The sequence below is a fragment of the Elaeis guineensis genome, chromosome 1, assembly GCF_000442705.2.
Source record: "Elaeis guineensis isolate ETL-2024a chromosome 1, EG11, whole genome shotgun sequence".
Classification (NCBI taxonomy): Eukaryota; Viridiplantae; Streptophyta; class Magnoliopsida; order Arecales; family Arecaceae; genus Elaeis; species Elaeis guineensis.
The window spans coordinates 156,864,139-156,885,164 of NC_025993.2; the positions used below are offsets into that span (position 1 = coordinate 156,864,139).

The following is a 21,026-nucleotide window of genomic DNA, read 5'->3' on the forward strand; positions in this document are numbered from 1 at the left end:
TCGCTTCGTTGCGAGGTCGGCCGAACGGTGCTTACCCTTCTTCCAAACCCTCAAGCGGTCGAAGAACTTCTGTTGGATCACTGAGTGTCAACAGGCGTTCGAAGAACTAAGGAGCTACCTCGGCTCGCCTCCACTATTGGTGAAGCCCGAGCCCGAGAAGGAGTTGTTCTTGTACCTGGTGGTCTCCCCTATGGCCCTCGCAGCAGTTTTTGTCAAGGAAGAAGCAAAAATTCAACGACCGATCTACTACATCAGTCGCACATTGAAGGACGCCGAAATCAGGTATACTAAATTAGAGAAACTAACTTACGCCTTGTTGATTGCAGCCCGGAGGCTCTGACCTTACTTTCAAGGGCACACCGTAACGTTGCTCACCGACCAGCCGATTAAGGCGATTCTGCACCGGGCGGATGCTTCCGGGAGGATAGCGAAATGGACGATCGAGCTCACAGAATTCGACATCAACTATCAACCTAAGCAGACAGTAAAAGCCCAGATATTGACAGATTTTATAGTAGAATGCACTATCTCAGAGGAGGCCGAACCCGAACAAGGTGAAGTTGACGGCCTGAAGTCCCGACTGAACTCCTCTGAAGAAGAAACAGACCCCTCTGATTGCTTTTGGGCCCTCTATGTGGACGGATCCTCCAACATGTCGGGCGCAGGCGCGGGCCTGATTTTGATCAGTCCGAAGGGGATCATTGCAGAGTACGCGCTGCGCTTCGAATTCCTCGCAACGAACAATGGGGCAGAATACGAAGTTCTGATCGCAGGATTGAGGATCGTCAAAGAATTAGGAGTAGATCGGCTCCAAGTTTACAGCGACTCCCAATTGGTAGTGGGACAAGTCAGCGAAAACTACGAAGCACGGGAGGACAGCATGGCTAAATATCTTGAAAAGGTAAAGGAGCTCGTCCCCGCCTTTAGTAGCTTCAACATCAGGCAGATTCCAAGAACGAAAAATACCGGGGTCGATCTTCTCTCCAAGTTGGCTACGCTGGCTCCGGCTAAATTGCCCAAGGGTGTTCTCTTTGAAGTTCTGAAGTGCTCAAGTACGGAAGAATCGCGGCCCGTGATGAAAATTGGCCATGAACCCAGTTGGATCGACCCACTGGTGGCATATCTCAGAGACGGGGTTCTCCCTCATGATGCAAAAGAGGTTCGGAAGCTCAGAAATCAAGCCTCCCGATACATCCTTTATGAGGACAAGTTGTACAAGAGATCGTACTCTCTGCCCCTTTTAAAATATCTCCGACCTTCGGAAGCTGATTACGCCTTGTGGGAGGTGCACGAAGGAATCTGCGGAAGCCATCTGGGGGCTAGATCCTTATCCCACAAGTTGCTCCACCAAGAGTATTACTGGCCGACAATGTATCGTGACTCCATTGAGTACGTTAGAAAGTGTGACTGATGTCAGAGATATGCCAACATCCAGAGACAGCCCGCCTCCGAACTTACACCCTTGAGCGCCCCATGGCCGTTCGCGCAATGGGGAATGGATATCCTTGGACCCTTTCCCATGGCGTCGGGGCAGAGGAAGTTCCTCCTGGTAGCAATTGACTATTTCATCAAGTGGGTTGAAGCCGAACCGCTGGCAAAAATCACAGAAACTAAAGTACAAGACTTCGTCTGGAAGTCAATTGTTTGCAGGTTCGACCTGTCGAGAACTCTAATTACTGATAATGGACGGCAATTTACGGGAGCGAGATTCACCAAATTTTGTGAAGACCTAAACATCTCCCACAACTTCACATCGGTAGCCCATCCTCAGGCCAACGGCGAAGCCGAAGTGACCAACAGAACTCTGCTGCAAGGAATCAAGACAAGACTCGAAAAAGTGAAGGGAACTTGGGCAGATGAATTTTATCATGTGTTGTGGGTGTACCGAACTATCCAAAGATTGCCCACGGGGGAAACCCCCTTCGCTCTAGCCTTCGGAACGGAGGCTGTTATCCCAATTGAGCTCAAACTCCCGTCGGCACGAGTCGTGGCATTCAACCAACATCACAATTCGCAAGGTCTTAAAGCCAACCTCGACTTGTTAGAAGAAAAGCGGGAGGTAGCTCAAGTTCGGATGGCAGCCTACAGACAGAAAGTCGCCCGCTATTACAACTCTCGGGTCAAAAATAAAATCTTCAGAGCAGGAGACCTAGTGCTTCGATGAGCCGCTGTCTCGCAACCTCAGGATCGAGGGAAGCTTGCCCCAAATTGGGAAGGCCCGTACGAAGTCAAGGAGGTAGTCCGGCCCGAAACTTACTACCTCAAGGAGCTCGGAGGAGCAGACCTCCCGCGACCATGGAGCTCAGAAAATTTACGAATGTATTACCGATAAGTTTACTTTAAATAAAAGTTTTATATCCACATGTCTTCTCTCTTGGCATGAGCCTATATTGACAGGACAATCGAAACAAACCGTATCGAGAGCAGGAGGAGAACCTCGTCTTGACACAATCGAATGCCCGGTTACCCTTAGATCGGATGGGGGGAGAGGCCCTGCAATGCCTATATGTGGCCCCACGGCCCTGTTAGGGACAGGAGGAGAACCTCACCCTAACAGGAACAAAGTCGAAGGCCCGGTTATACTTAGATCGGATGGAGGGAGAGGCTCTGCAACGCCCATATGTGCCCCCACAGTCCTGTTAGGGACAGGAGGATAACCTCGCCCTAACATGAGCAAAGTCGAAGGCCCGGTTACCCTTAGACCGGATGGGGGGAGAGGCCCTGCAATGCCCATATGTGCCCCCACAGCCCTGTTAGCCCTGTTAGGGACAGGAGGAGAACCTCGTCCTAACAGGAGCAAAGTCGAAGGCTCGGTTACCCTTAGATCGGATGGGGGAGAGGTCCTGCAACGCCCATATGTGCCCCCACAGTCCTGTTAGGGACAGGAGGAGAACCTCGCTCTAACAGGAGCAAAGTCGAAGGTCCGGTTACACTTAGACCGGATGGGGGGAGAGGCCCTGCAACGCCCATATATGCCCCCACAGCCCTGTTAGGGACAGGGAGAGAACCTCGTCCTAACAGGAGCAAAGTCGAAGGCCCGGTTACCCTTAGACCGGATGGGGGGAGAGGTCCTGCAACGCCCATATGTGCCCCCACAGTCCTGTTAGGGACAGGAGAAGAACCTTGCCCTAACATGAGCAAAGGTGAAGGTCCGGTTATCCTTAGACCGGATGGGGGGAGAGGTCCTGCAACGCCCATATGTGCCCCCGCAGTCCAATTAGGAACAGAAGGAGGACCTCGTCCTAACCTGAGCTGAAATCGATTACATCAGAAATAGGAGAAGGACCTCGTCCTGACACCAATTAAGGTCTGGTCATTCAAGACCAGATAAGAGAAAGGAAACCTCCTCAGCGGCCCCTCCGCGCTCCCGCGACCCCATTAAGAGCAGAGGGAAAACCCTCACTCGAGAAAAGAAAAAGAAAAAGGAGAGGGGGGTTAAAAAAGAAAGCGACGAACTGCATCAGCGACAAATGAAAAATAAATTACATCAAAGATACAGGGAGTCTCGTCTCAGCGAGGATTGGGGTTCTTATCAAAATCTCCGATCTCCAAGAGAGCTCTCAACACAGGCCAAAGATAAGACGGCTTCCTCGGAGCGACAAGAAGCTCAGACCTTCGAGCTCGAACTCTGAAAGGAGGCGTCAAACTCGAATGGTCCCGGACAAATTTGCGGCCATAAACAAAAGGATGGATCAATGCGACGGCGATCGGGTATCTCCGAACGGCGTCGATATCAAGCAAGGCAAAAGTCGAAAGAAGCTCGGCAAACGACAATTCAACACGTGAGTAAAAGAGGTAACGAAAAATTCTCTTCTCACATCATTAACTAAGTATGCATTATAGAGCCCTTGAGGCTGAAGAAGAAAGATGACAAAAAAAGCAAGCCGATGTGGCGACGACCAGGAACCTCCAGACAACATCGGCATCGAACAAAAAAAAAAAAGGGAAATACAACAATAACAATAGTGAATGAAAGAAGTTCGGCAGGCGACAATTTGACGCAAAGTGCAGACAAGGTAACAAAAATCTCCTTTTCATTCTCGATTAACAAGGTGTACGTTACAAAGCCCTGAAGACCGAGAAAAAAAGAACATTACTACAAGACTTGAAAAGAATACATTAGAGACCACTTCAAGCTTTCGACTTCTCCTTCCGGTTCCATCCTTCTCAGTAGTATTTCCCAGTGCGTGTAATGAATCCATCGGCTCTCGCCCCCCACCTCGTTCCGCTCCATTGCCGAAACCCCAACCCTAGGGGTAAAAGGGGGGGTAGAATTCAAGGGACGGCGACAGCGACGGCAGCGGCAACGACGACCTATATCGGGAAGAACTGGAAGTACCCCGGAGGCCGCGATGACGCCGGAGGCATGCACCACCACCGTGTGCTCTCCGACAACCACCATCCTAGGTACTTCGGCGAGGTCGGCATGCGCTACTTCCACCACCCCCGCAACAAGTTCTACTGTCCCGTCATCAGCGCCGACCGCCTTTGGTCCCTCGACCCCGACGACGTCAAGAAACCTGCCACAGCTTATGACGGCAACTCTACCCCCTTGACCGGTGTCGCCCTGTTCAACTACTTCGAAATTCTCGGGCAGGACGCGCTCACCGACTGGTTCCGTTATTAAATCCCTGTTGTTGAAGGAATTCTCCCTCGAGCTCCCTTCGAAGCTGTGGGAACCCTCAGTGGCAGTTCGACAGCCGCTGAACTTGCAGGCCACTGTTTTCCTCCTCCTACTCCTCTCAATCCGTAGCATCCTCTCGAGATTGACCTTCGGGGCAGAAGTCCCGGTGGGAGAACTCCTCGAAAGGGCTCGGAAGACTGAAGGCGGCGGGGAGCCAGCGGAGATGGCGAAGATTGGCGCGAAGAATGCTTAGGGTCGAAAAGGGCGTCGATGGGTGGCTAAACTCTCAGGCAGAAGAAAGGTGTCGTCTGGACTCTCAGGCAAAATGAAGTCCCTGGAGGGAAGGAGAGGATTTAAATAAGCGACGGGGCCTGGCACAGTCATGGTGGCGGATATCCCTAGGTCAACCAATGTCCGCCACGTGTCCCACTCATCGTGGCGTAGGGCTGACTGCTGGCGGGACCATTATGGTGTGGCGCTTGGGACTACGCTCCAGCGGAAATTTCGAAAGGACTCTTCGGATCGCCCTAATTGGAAAAAGACTCCATCATGCGCACATTAAATGCCAGGATTTTCTAGGACGGTCGTGCGCAGGATTCAAGGAGGCAACTTCGGCTGTAAAAATTTCTCTGTACTTCCTTCATTCGAAACTCGAACTCGAAAGTAGGGGGACTGATGTTGGGTATAAAATACCCCCCAATCGAAGTTCGTGTCAGGAGTGACCCTCCAGGTATTCTACCGACGTCCGACCTTCGGCGACATCTTTCCGAACCTCTTCGACGGCCGAGCCTCCGCAATGTTCCCGAGTTCTGCCGACGGATAAACCCCCACCAGTGTCGACTAGATTCTCCGCGACGGACGGACTCCATCTAAGTTTCTACGGTGGTCGACCACCTTTTAGACTTCGTCCGGGCTCCTACGGGAGTCGGACTTCTTCCCCGAGCTCCAACCGCAGGTAGACTTCGTCCGAGCTCCTACGGGAGCCGGACTTCATCCCCGAGCTCCGACTGAAGGTAGACTTCATCCGAGCTCCTACGGGAGCCGGACTTCTTCCCCGAACTCCGGCTGCAGATAGCCTTCGTCCGGGTTCCTACGAGGGCCGGACTTCTTCTCCGAACTCTGACTGCAGGTAGACTCCGTCCGGGCTCCTACGGGAGTCAGACTTCTTCCCCGAGCTCCAACTGTAGGTAGACTTCGTCCGAGCTCCTATGGGAGCCGGACTTCGTCCCCGAACTCCGACTGAAGGTAGACTCCGTCCGAGCTCCTACGGGAGCCGGACTTCCGCCCTGAACTCCTGTTGTAGGTAGACCTCATCCGAACTCCTACAAGGGCCGGACTCCGAGCTTCTGCTACAAGCGGTCCACTTTAAATTTCTACTACGAGTGGTCCGCGCCGGACTTCCACTGTAAGCCTTCACCCGAGCTTCCATTGTGGACGAATTTCTTTCGGATTTCTATTGCAGGCAGGCTTCGGCCGAGCTTCCTCGACAAATGATCCCCATCCGGGCTTCTACGGAGATCGGACTCCGACCGAACTTCTATAGCGGACAGATTCCGGACGAACTCCTACGACACACGGACTCCAGCAGCCGGACCCCCCCCAGCGGATGAACCTCTCCAGCGCTGTCCGACATCCACTGCCGGTCGATCCGCTGCCAAATTCTGCGTGAAACCGAACTTCGTCTACAGAAAGCCTCTGACCGAGGTCCTACAGCAAATTGCCCTCGCCTGCGGTATTAACGCCCAAGGCACCCAACGGTAGAAGGCTCGCCAGCGACATCCGAGCTCCTCTCAGATGGATAGCTACCTCTCTCCGCCAGACATCTCAACCGAGCTTCGGCTGACAGGCCTGGACTCCCTGGCAGGCCACAGTAATGGCCACGACTCTGCTCCACTTCCTGCGATGGATTCCGCGCGGCTCCATCACTTTCTGGCAAGTCGCGACAACGGACACTGCTCCACTCCCTGCAACAGGCTCCACGTGGCAGGCCACGGTGATGGCCACGACTCCACTCCACTACTCTTCATAACAAACTCCTCCTGGTCCCGAACGGCCCACTACCAGGCGGTTACAAACGTCGCTATCAGTCTGTTGCACCCTCCGCCTATAAAAAGGGGATCCCAGATACGTTATTCTCTAAGCTCTAATTTCTATCTCGAAACTCTGCTAAAATTTTCGTTCGAGCACTCCATTCTTGTTGAGGCAGAGAACTGACTTGAGCGTCGGAGGGTCTTGTCGGAGCACCCCCAACTCCGGTTTAGACTTTCTTTGCAGGTCCCGGCGGCGACCGCGACTCCCTCGACTCCAGCTTCTCCGACGCCGGCGAATTTTTGCACCAACATTTTCAATATCTGAATTGTATGTATATTCGTTTAAATTAAATATAAATATAAATTTTTATATATAAATAATAAAATATATTTATATTTATTAAAATAAAATAAATATGGATCCAAATGTATTGGTGTCCGATTCGGTTTCAACCCTACGGTCTGGCGTGTTCTCGCACTATCGCAAGCCCGCGAGGGGTTTCATTATTGGGCGAGAGGTGAGCCATTATTATGACCGACGGAAGCTGTGACACCTTCATACTAGACCGCGAAGAATGATTCAACCGGGTCAGCGGTCGGCCCTCCTACCGTCGTCGTCAACTGCTCTGTCGCTTCTCTGTTCATCTAGTTTATGGACTACAAGAAAGAAAAGTAAAAGCTATAAGCTTTTGTGTGTTAGAAAAGCGTCGTCTTATGAGCAAGCCATGGTCTCTCTCCCCTGTTCTCAGAGCTCCCCTTCTGCTTCCAGAAAGGGATAAGACTTGGTTTTCAAGAGCTTGTGGTGATTCTTGTTCCTCCTCTATTCCACTCCTGACGGTCGGAACTCGGATGATCTTTTCTCGGTGACACTGGATATTTAGCGAGCTTAAAAGTGCTTCCTTTCCATTTATTGGGTTAATTTCTTCGTTCGTTGAGACCCAGAGGTTGGAGGGCGATCGTCGGTAAGTTCTTTCCGAGTTTGGTTGGCTTCAGAGCGATGTTTGGGTCCAAGGTAATTGACGGGGCGGGGATGAACAAGGAGAGAGCCGTAAGGTGAGTTGAAAGACTTTGCTCCATCTCGTCTTGCACATATGAAAGCTAACATAAAGATTCGATTTTGATGTGGGTTCTAAATTTTGGAAATCAAAATCATTGAAAAAAAAAAAAAAAACATATTGCTTTTCGTTGTGTTGACCAAGTCTTTCCTTGGTCTTCTTACATCTAGGATTCGTAGGTTTGTCTCATAAGAGTCTTTAATTTCAGCAAACAATGATGATTAATCTTGTTAACTTTTAGTGATAAGAGGCAAGACCTATACAATCCATTCTTGTTTCTATTCATGTAGACATAGAAAATACTTAGTTACTGTGTTATTCGTTACTGTGTTATTCGTCGGTTGTTCGAGAGGATTTTTTTTTTCTGGTTCGGTTGAATTTTACTAATCTTTCATTCTCCAAAGAATTTTCTTACTTTTCTGTAAGTGATAGTCTAATACGTTGATTTGTAACTCATGAGAGGCAAACTTTTTGCATATAAATTAAAATAGGAGCAAATCTCATTGTTAGGAATTCATTTACACTAATCTGTGTAATCGCCGCAGCCAGGCTCTTGTTCTATCTAGCAAAACTCCATCATCTCTTATAACTCAATGGACTCTGCTGAATTCGTTTAGAATCTTTCTTTTAACTTCATTTATTCCCTACGTAGGTTCTATTCTGATGAAAAAGACCAAGCCAAACCCATGTACCAGATACAAAGACCTGGTAGAATTGATGCTAGTATACCATGGGGAAGAAGCTTTGGAAGGTCTAGGGTATTCCCTGAGGGCCACAAGTCATGGCAAAAGCAGATACTAGATCCTGGAAGCTATGTTATGCTGATATGGAACCGGGCTTTTCTTGCTGCGTGCTTGGTTGCTCTTTTTATAGATCCTTTGTTCTTGTACCTGCCTTTGATTGAACCTCGTAAAGATTACAAATGTGTTACAATGGACAGACGCCTGAACGTTGCCATCACTTGTGTGCGGTCACTTGTCGACTTATTCTATATATTGCACATCATTGTAAAATTTCACACTGCGTTTGTAGCCCCAAGCACCAGAGTACTTGGGAGGGGAGAGCTTGTCATGGATCCAAGAGAGATTAAAAGGAGATATATGAGATCAGAATTCTTCATTGACTTCGCGGCAGCCTTGCCTGTTCCACAGGTATGTTCTTATTTCTTGAGATAGAGTCTTCAAACTAATATGGTGTCCCATGGTTTATCTTGTTATTTTCTAGTCAAACAACTTGTATTGAAGGTTATAATTCATGTGAATAACTGTTGAGGCAGTTCTATAGATAAATGTACTGGGTAGCTTTAACTTCACATAAATAAGCAACTAGATGTGATGTTTCTTCTTAATCCTGTCTCTCTAGGATATGGAGTTTGTTTCCTTCTCATGACTGAAATGGGTGGGTCCCTATCTTTACTTTTAATAAGTGTGCAACTAGATGTCATATCTGGCCAAGTTTTTGTTTGAAATGTTTGAATGGTTTTTTAAATGTTAGTGAGTTGAATCAATTGAGTAAAGCAATCTTCTCTGGGATGCAGATTTCAGATCATGGAACCTTTTTCCAAAAAAAAAAAAAAGGCTTATTTGTTTATATTGGCCTTTGAATGCTCATAAAGCATGCCAAAGATCAACTTAAAGTAAAGTATTTCGAGACAGGAGGTATAACACAGATGCTGATGTGATTTGGATCTGATTAAGTCACATAACCAGAGACAAGGAGGTTTAGGACCACATCAAAGAAAAGATAGAACAGGCACACACCATACCTTTACTTCTTTCATTCAAATTTCAAAGCTCCACGTAACCACAAACAAAATATCCATGAAACTATCCCCTGAACCCAGCTATATATAATGCTTTTCAATTCCCCAGTTTCAACAATTTATGTAAAGGAAATGAAAAGGCTTCATGTTATCCCTTCATTTATCAAAAACGGCCAATGACATTTGATTTTATTTGCAAGCTGACATTACAGTGTGCATGCGTGCGTCCGTGCTTGCATGCGTGTGTGTGCCTATATATATGTATGTATGCTTTTTATGTAACCCTGGATTATGTTTTTTATGTAACACTGGATTAAATCTTCATGAAGCTAGATAGGATCTAAAAGAAATATTTCTCAATCAATGTTAGCCACTGTTTACGAGAACAAAAAGTGCTTTTGTTTATTGAAGTTCCCCATTGTCATCGTTTACAACATGACTACCTAATTCTTTCTCTTTTTTTTCCCCTTTATCTAGCTTTTTTCCACTCTCTTTTTTGCAGTCCTATCCCTTTGTCTGTCTGTATGTATGTATTTTATGTAACACTGGATTCAATCTTCATGAAGCTAGATAGGATCTAATGGAAATATTCCTCATTCAATGTTAGTCACTGTTTTCTATAACAGAAAATGCTTTTGTTTATTGAAGTTCCCCATTTTCATCTTTTACAACACAACGGGATTAAATCTTCATGAAGCTAGATATGATCTAAAGGAAATACTCCTCATTCAATGTTAGTCACTGTTTACTAGAACAGAAAATGCTTTTGTTTATTGAAGTTCCCCATTTTCATCTTTTACAACACAACTACCTAATTCTCTCTCTTTTTTTACTTTTATCTAGCTTTTTTCCACTCTCTTTTTTGCAGTCCTATCTCTGCAATTATGATATTAGTGTCCCTGGCACCTCATCCCTGAGCATCACCAGCTTCACCAAAACCAATTCCAGCATCATTAGCAAAATGGAGTATCTTCATCTTTGTTCAAGATGCTTGTTAACTTCTCTTGATATTAATCTCTTTCTTTAACTTTGTCCACTTTGACATCTTGTTAGTGCATCCACTTAAAACTGCTTGGCTAGTTGAGCGGTGGCAGCCAATAATAATAAATTGGAGAGACCATGAAATTCATCCTGGATCAAAAATAGAAACTGAGGGTCTCAAACACTGTCCTGCTTTGTTGACCACTTCTAGGAAGCTTTCTTGAAATAGCTTAGACATTTACGTTGAATACCGGAGGGGTAGAAGGAGGAATCCGTTTAAGTGGTGCCAAAAGCACTAACAAGCAGGTCTTTGGAACACAAGATACAGCATGCCTGATGATAAGCATTTAGCAGCATGCTGAGCAATTGTGGCTGTGGGACTCTATCCGCACTGGTGTGCGGAACTACACTCATGGGAATGCAACTATGCTAGCCTGAAAGGTTTTTGATGCATTGTCCGGCTGGCCATTTTCTCCTTCATTGTTACACAAGAAACATAGTCATAATCTTGCATATGGTCCCTCCTGAATTGGGAATCTTCACAGCAGCTATGTGTTTTTGCATGTTTTTTCATACTAAGAACTTAAATAATTGGAAATACGTGGATATGCCATGTGAATAATCATATAATCATAAAATTGGAGGAAGTTGCAGGTTATAGCTGAAGGAAGAATCTCTAGGAGGCTAATTTCTGTTTCATAGAATAGGCTTAACCAGTGGACCGGCTATGCAACTGGTTATTGACATAAGAAATGTCATAAAGAATAATGAGATAACCAACTTCATATCTAATGTAATATGTGAATGAGCTATGGTGTATTTTGACCATACTAATATTTCATTTTTCTACTAGCTAATAATAAGAAACCTGTATATTTCATATATGAAATAAAGTTAGTAATAAATTACTCACTGTTGTTTATTGTTACCTTTGAGTAATGTAATAATTGAGCTGAAGAGAAAAGATCTTAAGCTTATTAGATCATTGCTTTTTGCTGTATCATTTATGGTTTTATGCTGTGCTAGCATTTTTACTTTTTCTTTTTTACTTTAAAACTCTTCCACATGACAATTTACGTTACTTTGTCTTGTATCTTTCTGTTTTCAAACTCTCATATACACACTGGCCATTTACATGGCTTTACTAGTAACGTCTGGCCCTGGCTGCCCGAAGCTCACCCCTGAGAAGATGCAAGAGGAGAGGAAAGAGTAACTGTGGAGGAAACTTCTTTACTTGAATCATCATATCTAACTGAAAGCTGTATTTTGCTGATGCTTTTGTGTTTCCTTTCTGCAGCTTGTCATCTGGCTGGTGATGCCTGCAATAAGAAACCATGATGCCGATCATAAATATACTACCCTGGCACTGATTATTCTTATTCAGTATATGCTTAGATTATATCTCATATACTTTTTAAGCAATCAAATTATTAAATCTGCTGGGGTTGTTACAAAAACTGCTTGGGGAGGAGCTGCATACAATTTACTACTATTCATGTTAGCAAGCCATGTACGTCATCTAACTTTACCTTGCACATTCGAATTTTGTGATATTTTAGAACAGATGCGAAGCACTTATGGATTCATTTCTTATCTTACCAATTGCATTCCAGCAGGAGTATAACTATTAAATGATGATCTATCTTATAGGTCATAGGAGCTGTTTGGTATCTTTTGTCAATCAGCCGGCAGATTACATGCTGGAAATCAGAATGCCGGATGGAGAATATGAATGGAACAACTTGTGATCTTAAATTTCTAGATTGTGACATTTCAAACTGGGGAGATCGCCAAGTTTGGGCAACTGAAACAAATGTTTTCTCAAACTGTGATGTGAAAAATCAAAGCATCACTTTCAAGTATGGCATATTCAATAATTCATTGCAAAATGATGTTGTCTCCACCCACTTCATTGAGAAATACTTATATTGCCTTTGGTGGGGCTTGCAAAATTTGAGGTGAGAATCTATTTTGGGAAGAGTTGTGGTAGCTTTAAAATCTGTTAGTTTTTTGTATGTTTTAAATGCATGCCAACAACAAGCTATAATGTTTCTATTTGGTTTTCTCTTCATGTACGGGGTAAGATTACTTCTTCACTGGGTTTGCTTCTTTTTCTTCCTTCCATAACTTGTAAAATGAATCTTGACATCAATTCATTTAGTCATGGTACTGCCGCATCATTAGCTAGTCTGATGTGTTCAGAACTCAAAATGTTACCAATTTCAGAACCAAACTTTACATGACCCAATATATCATTCTTTTTGTTGGCATGTTATTGTAGACTTACATGGCATTTTCCATTTCTTTTGTCAGCTCATATGGCCAGACTCTGACACCAAGCACCTTCATCGGTGAAACGACATTTGCCATATTGATAGTTATCATTGGTCTTGTCTTGTTTGCTCTGTTGATCGGCAACATGCAGGTATTTTAAATTTTATAATTTACAGAAACTTTCAAGTATTTTTGTTCCTGAGAATGTCCTTTTTTTAAAAAAAAAAAATATTAAGGGATGGAATATATATGGCTTTTTCCTTCTTTTGTTGATTAAGACCTTTTTCCTTAAGTTTGTACTTGAAATTTGAGATGGACATCAATAATCAAGGCATCTGATTCCTTGGTGCATTATTTCATCTGATGATGCTATAGTGTGGAGGGATATTTAGTTCTTGGAGATTTGTTAAGTTAATGTCCTATTTATTGTATAATTCTCACTTGTCTAAGAGATTATAAATCACATGCCTCTAAAAATTTCAAGAACTTGGCAGCAGACATTTTCTATCCCTCATGTTTGGTTCATGCTGTTCTTCAGATCACACCTGCTGCTATTCTGTCTCCATTAACTGATAAAACATTAAGTGTATTTTAGACCTTCCTGCAATCTATTACTAAAAGTGTTGAAGGGTGGAGATCATGCCTACTGCCACTACATTTCCATGAACTGATAAAACATTTAATCTATTTCAGACCTATCTGCAATCTATTACTAAAAGAGTTGAAGAGTGGAGGCTGAAGCGAAGAGACACCGAAGAATGGATGAAACATCGCCAACTCCCTCATGAGTTGCGGGAACGTGTCCGAGGGTTTGTTCAGTACAAGTGGCTTGCAACACGGGGAGTAGATGAAGAAAGTATTCTGCAAGCTTTACCTGCAGATCTTCGTCGAGATATCAGACGTCACCTAAGCTTAGACCTTGTTCGCCGTGTAAGTGGTTTCCCATGCTTATATAGTTTTTACTTATTAGGCAACATTTTGAATTTCGAAATTTAAATTTTAAATTTTGAATTTTGAATATAGGAGAGATGATCCATTTCTATCTTTGTATGATCATGACCATTTTCTATTTCTTTCCATCTTTGTATGATTACGATTGTAAATCTCTTATATATTCTCAATTATAAATATAGATGATCTCCTTGCCATATCGTGTGAGAAAAAGTTCCCATCATTTTTTGATGCAATCATCTAGATGGTGGATATGAAGGCCGAAAAATGAAAATGTGATTTGGGGAATAAAAGGGAGTCAGTTCCAACCTTCAAAATTTTTTTCCTTTTAGCTTTTTACAGGAATTGAAACCTCATAGTTAGAAATATTGAATTGAGGAAGAATGCTGCAATTATACAAGATGGTTATAAATTATAATTGTCTTTCCTGAAACAAACCATGTCTGAGTGAATCTGTAACACGGCTCTGTAGCATTTTGGAAGTTCCTATTTTATTAGTTGACATCCATACTACTCATCTCATGCATTTGGCTGTTGACAATCTCTCATTAACAAAAGCATATTGTTTTCCAAACCGAACAATTCCATGTTTATTATTCTTCATGTCTTAAACTTCTAAGTTCTGCTCTCGCCCTGCAATGACAGATTGGTTCTACTCTTTTCCAGATAAAAAAACATAAGATGTTTTCCACAGCGTGCTTGAATGAAGTCTAATAGTTCATTGCAATTGTTATGTGAAACCACTTTTTTTTAAGTGTAACTCCGTAGATGTAGATCAACATTCATTGCATTAGATGCTCCAAGTTCCTCGCCCGATTCTTTTGCAAAATTGCAGGTCCCTTTCTTCTCGGAGATGCATGATCAGCTCCTGGATGCTATATGTTTGCGTCTCGTAACCTGCCTGAGCACAGAGGGCACCTGCATCGTTCGTGAGGGTGACCCTGTGACAGAGATGGTTTTCATAATCCGTGGAAGATTAGAGAGCTCCACCACTGATGGGGGCAGAACAGGTTTCTTCAACTCCATTATTCTTAGACCTGGTGATTTCTGTGGTGAAGAGCTGCTCACGTGGGCACTGCTTCCCAAGTCCAACGTCAATCTGCCCTCTTCCACCCGGACTGTGAGAGCTCTTGTTGAAGTAGAGTTCTTCGTCTTGCGAACAGAGGACCTCAAGTTTGTTGCTAACCAATTTAAAAGACTGCACAGCAAGAAGCTGCAGCACACATTCCGCTTCCATTCCCACCATTGGAGGACTTGGGCTGCCTGCTTCATCCAGGCGGCATGGCATCGGTACAAGAGAAGAAAAATGGCTAAGGATCTGAATATGTGGGAGTCGTTCTCCTCCATACCTGATGACTATGAGCAAGCAACCAATGAGTCGGGACACGAGGATGAGTTCTTGAGCAGCTCTGTCAATCCTTCCCATCCTGTCAGGAATCTGGAGGCCTTGAAATCAGCATCTAATTTAGCTGCGAGTTTTAGGAAATCTCAGAAGGTGAAGGCTATTGACATGCCCACCAAGTTCCTGAAGCCAAGTGAACCCGACTTCTCTGCTGATCCCTATGATTAGAATCTCATGTTATGCTCATAAGACACAATTACTTACGATCATAGCTGCTGCAATTCCTCTTCTGCTTGTATTGCATTGGGAGGTTCCCAACAAACAGTAAGATGTTCAGCGCAGTCTAAATCTTAGTAAACTGAAGCCTTAGTGAGAACCCTGGTATTGGGTTGTGTTGGTTTGACTTCCTTTTTGAGATTGACAGGCTTGTAATATGTTTTTTTTTTTTTCTGACGAGAAAGGGAGGATTATCCACCCGGCAATTTATTATAAAATAAATTTAATATTTACAAGTGGGCTAGTTTTTTGTCCCAATATTGATGATGAGGGCTTGTCAGCATCCAGCAAAATCATTGGCCCAAAAAGTGGATGTAGCCACTAATGTCGCATAGATACAAAGGTAAGGGGTTTCACATTCAAAATGACCAAAACCCATGTTGAGGACGTGGTCATATTGAAGTTCCCAAGCAAGGAATGTGTCTGCCATAAAGACCAAAGAAAAGACCAAATGAGGTTGCAGCCTCCAACAAGTTGTTTTCCTTTTTTTTTTTTTTTCCAAATTTCTAGTAGTTGGTGAGAGGCCCTAAATCTTCTAAGGCCTTCCAGCATCATCAGGATTGTGGCCCGACTTTTCTTTGTGTTGGTTGGTTGACGTCCTGCTTTGGAGCAGAAAAATAGTGTGATGGATGATAGAAATGGGAGATGCCGCTTCTCTTTTAAAAACTCCCTGTTATACCTCTCTAACTATAAGCATTAGTTAACAGTAGCTAATAAGCAATCTTCTGCAGGTGTGCTTATCTTGCCTGATGCGGTGTTTCTCCAGGTAAACCAAAGATCTTCAATGAAATCAGGGATTAGAGGAAGATGTAATGCTTCTGAAAGCTTAGCCTAAACTAAGCGAGTGAAGGAATATCCTACAAATAGATGGCTTACTGTCCTCAACTTCTGCACACATGATGCATACAGCTAGTCCTCACAAATTCTTCTTTTTCAAAAACCATTCTCGTTAAAATTCTGTTGTGGAATGCTAACCAGTTAAAAATTTTTATTTTTTCTAGTAGTAAAAGTTTCCATATAATTTCTGCAAAAAAGAATGTAAAACCCATATGACTAAGAAAATTATAACTATTTATAATTGAGAACTTCTTTGAAGGACATCATCTCCACTCAATCCTATCATCTTCAGTTGATAAGGTTAAAGAGTTTAATATCTTCTTTAAGGCTAGGAATTCAATTTCTCCTATTGGGCTCAGGGCATAGAAAATTTTGCTCCTCTTTAATTGTAGTTTAAATATGCTAGCCGCCGAAGCTTGAGATTGTTTAGAAAAAATGAATAGAGATGGAAAGAGGTCCTTTAGAGGTTCCTTGCTGATTTATGAGTCATGCCAAAAACCAAAACTACAGCCATTTCCTAAGCTTACATTTGCACTGCTATAGAATCAGTGACTGGTTTTGAAGATATTTTTCCATATGTATGAGGCATAGCTCAGTCAGTCATAGTTTTGTAATATTTTAGAATTTAGCTTTGTCGTTGTACAGTATGGACTCATCTGCATATTTCCATCCTTTATGTAGAAAAATTCAGAAAAACCACTCCAAGATATGATCAAGATTCTTCGTCTGTGAGCACGATCATTGAGAGGTTGATAGAGATTCTTTTAACGCCCAATAAAATAAATAATAATAAAAAATAAAAAGATGTCAAAATAGAAAAATTGAAAAGTAGAGAGAGAACTTTGGAGAAGAAAATATTTGTTTTATTTTTTTTGGGGTATGAGAGATTAGGTTTCAGATGGCCTAATACAAATATTTTTTTGTATTGTTATATATATAAGATAGAATATCAAACCAATAAACCGAACAAAATCAAACTGAATTTTTTGGTTTGGTTTTAAGCAGTTTTTATAGATAGTCGGTTCAGTTAATTTTAGTTTTAGAAAATCAATTTAAATCAGTTTGATTTCAAATTTAGCTCTTGAGCCGATCCAACCTATGCACACCTCTAACATCTATCCCTCCATAATTTCTCAGTCCGACGACCTGCAGCCAAAATCATCAAGAAGTATAGCCTCAATGCTGATCTATTAAGTGATTTTGATAGATAATAGCAGGGGGCATGCAGAAATTGGACTAAGGAAGCTTAAACATGTAAAAATAGTAAGTCCAGAACCATGACAATAAAAACCTTGATAAATCTCGATGAACCAACAATCAGTTAAAAGTAAAAGCTTTCATATAATGATGGCACATCCGCAGTTAGCACGATGATTGAGATCTATAAAATTAACTGTTAAAACAAGGTGACTATCACGCAAAACACTAGTATTTTCACAATACATTATCCTGTGAGAGTACCAAACTAATCAGACCGTTTCCTTTTCCTTTCTTTTCTGCATATATAGTAAAAATATGATTGATATAGATGGGTAATGCAAAGGATCCACATTTTTTGGGTGAAATCACCGTAAGAGTGTAAGATATTGCCTTCTCACACCATATATGGTGCTAGAAGAGGTTTGCGTCCATATATGTATGCAGACAACCCCAGCAGAGCATAACTCTTGCCACAATCCACAAAATTTATTGGCATTTCTAAGAACTCAAAGGACCGACAGTCCATGTTTCAAAAAGCAACTTTAGTCACATCAATAAAGAGTGAAGCTTCCAAGCAGATTTTTTTAGCAATTTCCCAATAATCAATAACATGAAATTGGTACATTTTTTATTATAATAATTTTTTTACAAATAAATATTTTTTAATTTTAAAAGTCTATTCACCGTTCAGAAGATGTCTGAATTTGGAGAAATGGAGGTCTGAAATGAGAATCGAAGTAGATGACTCCTATTCCAACCGTTTGATTAGAGAGAATTCTATTTCAATTCTGATTCTGGAAAAAAATGAGAATGATCTGATCTATCTAAAACTCCATCTCTACTCTCTCTTATGGATTCGAATTTTTATTCCAATTTCGATTGCGATCATGAACCAAACGCTTTGAGAGATTTGATCATTTCGATTTCTATTTCAATCCATTTCGATTTCAATTTCAATCACGAACCAAATGTTCCTCCAAAATTTTCAAACCAATAGAATTAGAGATGAATAAGAAAAATAAATCTGGTAACTTCTACATTGAGCTTTCACCGCAATTTAGAATCTTTCTCTCAAAGGACGAGATTTGGAGATGAAACCGGCCCCATAAGATAACTTTTTTGTTTATGTGGGGCCGCGACTTCCAACATGCTTATGAACTAGCCGTTTTTACCCTTTAAAACCAGAGAACCTCTGATTTAGAGACCTTGATAAAACTGCCAGATCAAATGACAAAAAAATAACTAGGGGCATACCCTAGTTTACAATAAATTAATGCATTTACATTTGCTTTTCATTGATCCACATCATAGATTATGAAGATGAAAAAGAAACTCAACTATTCAATTATAGGACTCTTAACATCCATTCTAATGTCTAGGTTATGATCTTGGATGTCTACTTTGATTTATTCGCCTCATTAAGACGTTTAGGTGTTTGACAGGGCTTGAGGTAAGCATGATCTTTTATTCTTTCTCTGTTAATTTTAAAATGATGTACCTGGTTTATTCATTTATCTGGAACAGTTCAAATGCAAGAACCATCCAGTTCAATGGTTTAGAACAGTTAGCTGGATCTTAATCTAAATGGAACCGTATTTGCTAATGGGTGTGAACAGATTGATCTGTCCAACTTAGATGTGTTTCATAGCACGGTATTGACCTTATGAGCCCGGATGAACTTTTTCAAATGACGTTGCAGCAACCTGTTCCAAATGATCAATCAGTTATACCAAGGGCAAATCTATTTTAGCCATCACAAGCTTTTCCACACCAAAGCTGTTCATGGATCCAAAATCATGCTTTAGATTATTCATCACATCTTCAATAACGAGCCAATCAAATCATGCATGCACAAGCTAAGCATCTTCATTAAATTGGCAGCTTCTGGTACCTTGTTAAACAACAGGGTCTGAAAACAAATCAGCTAGCCCAGAACAACAACAATAACAACAACAAAAAAAAAACCCCTAAATCCCCCGTTCTTTTTAATTTTCCAGACAGAAAAACAGAGTTCTTATCTCTTATAATCGCTACGTACTCTTCCATCGGCTGCACCACGACCTGTGTGCCTGCAACACTTCACCAAATCTAATAAACGGTGCAATACAGCAAAACGCAACACTGATTTAAATAAATTCCACATTTCTACATAGATAACAAGTTTCATAAAAAATTGAAAAAAATATCTATCTTAGCGTTCTATCAAATCATCGGCGACCAGATGTCCATGGACTCGATCTCAAGGCCAATCAGGATACAGCATTTAACTTCCACTGCATATAAATTCTACCACAATATAAAAGGCATCGGTTTTGACATCACCAATCTGGCATTGAATCCAAATTCACCTAATGAAAGTGAAAAGATCCGGAGAGTTACATTTTTCTTATCCTCACAAACAAAAACCCGAGATCTCATTAGCTAGCCGGGCCCGACGATGATGTTATTGATCGGGATAAAGATCAGCTTCACGGAGAAACCCACAAACCGCATTACCGCGAAACCAGTCGCCGTGCGGGAGGCCACCTTCGTGAACTCTGCAGGCGATCCATGCCGTCAAGAACAACGTAAGGATCGCAATAATTTAAAAGATTTGAAAGAGCCCAAAGATCACCGATAAATCCATCAAGAATCGCTATAGATTCGAAGAATCGAAAAATCGCGATAGATGATGTGTAGGGATAATGATCGGTGCGGGATCGGAGCTCTAACCTTTGCGATCGAGCTTGTGGTACGATAAGGCGGACGCTGTCCTTGGCGAACCTCCGGCGGGGATCGACCACCGAATCCAAGGCGTCCATCGGAGAGGTGGAAGAGCGATGAGAAGAGACGAAACCCTAGATTCGAAATCGAGCAGAGAGAGATCTCGGCGAGTCCAGGAGGATCTCGGAAGGAATATCCCAGTTTACCAGTGGGGCCTGTTTAAATACCTCGGGCTGCATCGTCACCCAGTGTGAATCTCGATGCGGAACGGTACTAAGCGGCCGGCCGGATCCGTACAATGCGTCTTTCCTCCGGCTCGATCCACACACACCCTCGGTCCAGCTCCCCCCTCGCTAGATCCCCTTCTCTTTCTCCCTCACTCTCTAATTCCATCGCAAGATCTCGATCTCTCCCTCGTCCTGCCGGATTTTGTATCGCCGCACCGTGGAGCAAGCTTGGGTTGAGGAGTTCTTTACCCGAATAATATTCAAAAATTTTTTTTATATAAAATTAATATATCTTTCAACTTATTAATATAAAATTATAAAATCTCATTTCAAATAAAATATTATTTAAAATGATATTTTTTCACTCTACGGCATCTCCTCCCCCGTCTCCCATAGAATTAAAAAATCATAAAAAAAATCATTTGAAATGGTATTTTTAAAAATACCATTTGAAATGACGTTTTCAAAGACGCCATTTCAAACCGCGTTTATCTCTTTATATATACAAAAAAAAATATACCTGACAAGCTTCTTAAGCTCACCATGTCGACGATCTCCGACTGGGGGATTGATCTCCAACGAGCTCCTCTTCTCTCCGTGCCAGTAAGCCCCTATTCCCCCTCTTCTCTCCCTCTTCTCCCTCTTCTCTCCCTCTGCTGGCGGCGGCCGCCCCCCCACCCCCTCGGCCCCCAGCAGGCGGCAACCCCACCCCCCTTTGGCCCGACGATGGCGCCCTGGCGGCGGCTGCCCCCCTCCCCACCCAC

The 21,026-nt window shown here is 42.9% G+C and overlaps 1 protein-coding gene and 1 pseudogene across 1 annotated transcript; one reads left to right on the forward strand and one right to left on the reverse strand.

The window, feature by feature from the left end:
* The first annotated feature begins 7,253 nt into the window (after positions 1 to 7,253).
* On the forward strand, positions 7,254 to 15,531 carry LOC105039230 (probable cyclic nucleotide-gated ion channel 14). The gene is made up of 7 exons (XM_010915310.4): positions 7,254 to 7,707; positions 8,362 to 8,860; positions 11,750 to 11,962; positions 12,103 to 12,410; positions 12,766 to 12,877; positions 13,420 to 13,656; positions 14,513 to 15,531. The coding sequence occupies exons 1-7, from the start codon at positions 7,652 to 7,654 to the stop codon at positions 15,245 to 15,247; spliced, it is 2,160 nt and encodes a 719-aa protein (XP_010913612.1). The 5' UTR covers positions 7,254 to 7,651; the 3' UTR covers positions 15,248 to 15,531.
* Positions 15,532 to 19,176: 3,645 nt separating this feature from the next.
* LOC105039229 (protein transport protein Sec61 subunit gamma-like) lies at positions 19,177 to 20,447 on the reverse strand (annotated as a pseudogene).
* Positions 20,448 to 21,026: the final 579 nt, after the last annotated feature.

Bases quoted from the DNA above. Each gene is read 5' to 3' on its own strand.
- LOC105039230 (XM_010915310.4), top strand. From the start codon at position 7,652: ATGTTTGGGTCCAAGGTAATTGACGGGGCGGGGATGAACAAGGAGAGA. The intron at 7,708-8,361 runs GTGAGTTGAAAG...TTCCCTACGTAG, and splicing joins AACAAGGAGAGAGCCGTAAG to GTTCTATTCTGATGAAAAAG. The intron at 12,878-13,419 runs GTATTTTAAATT...AATCTATTTCAG, and splicing joins TGTTGATCGGCAACATGCAG to ACCTATCTGCAATCTATTAC.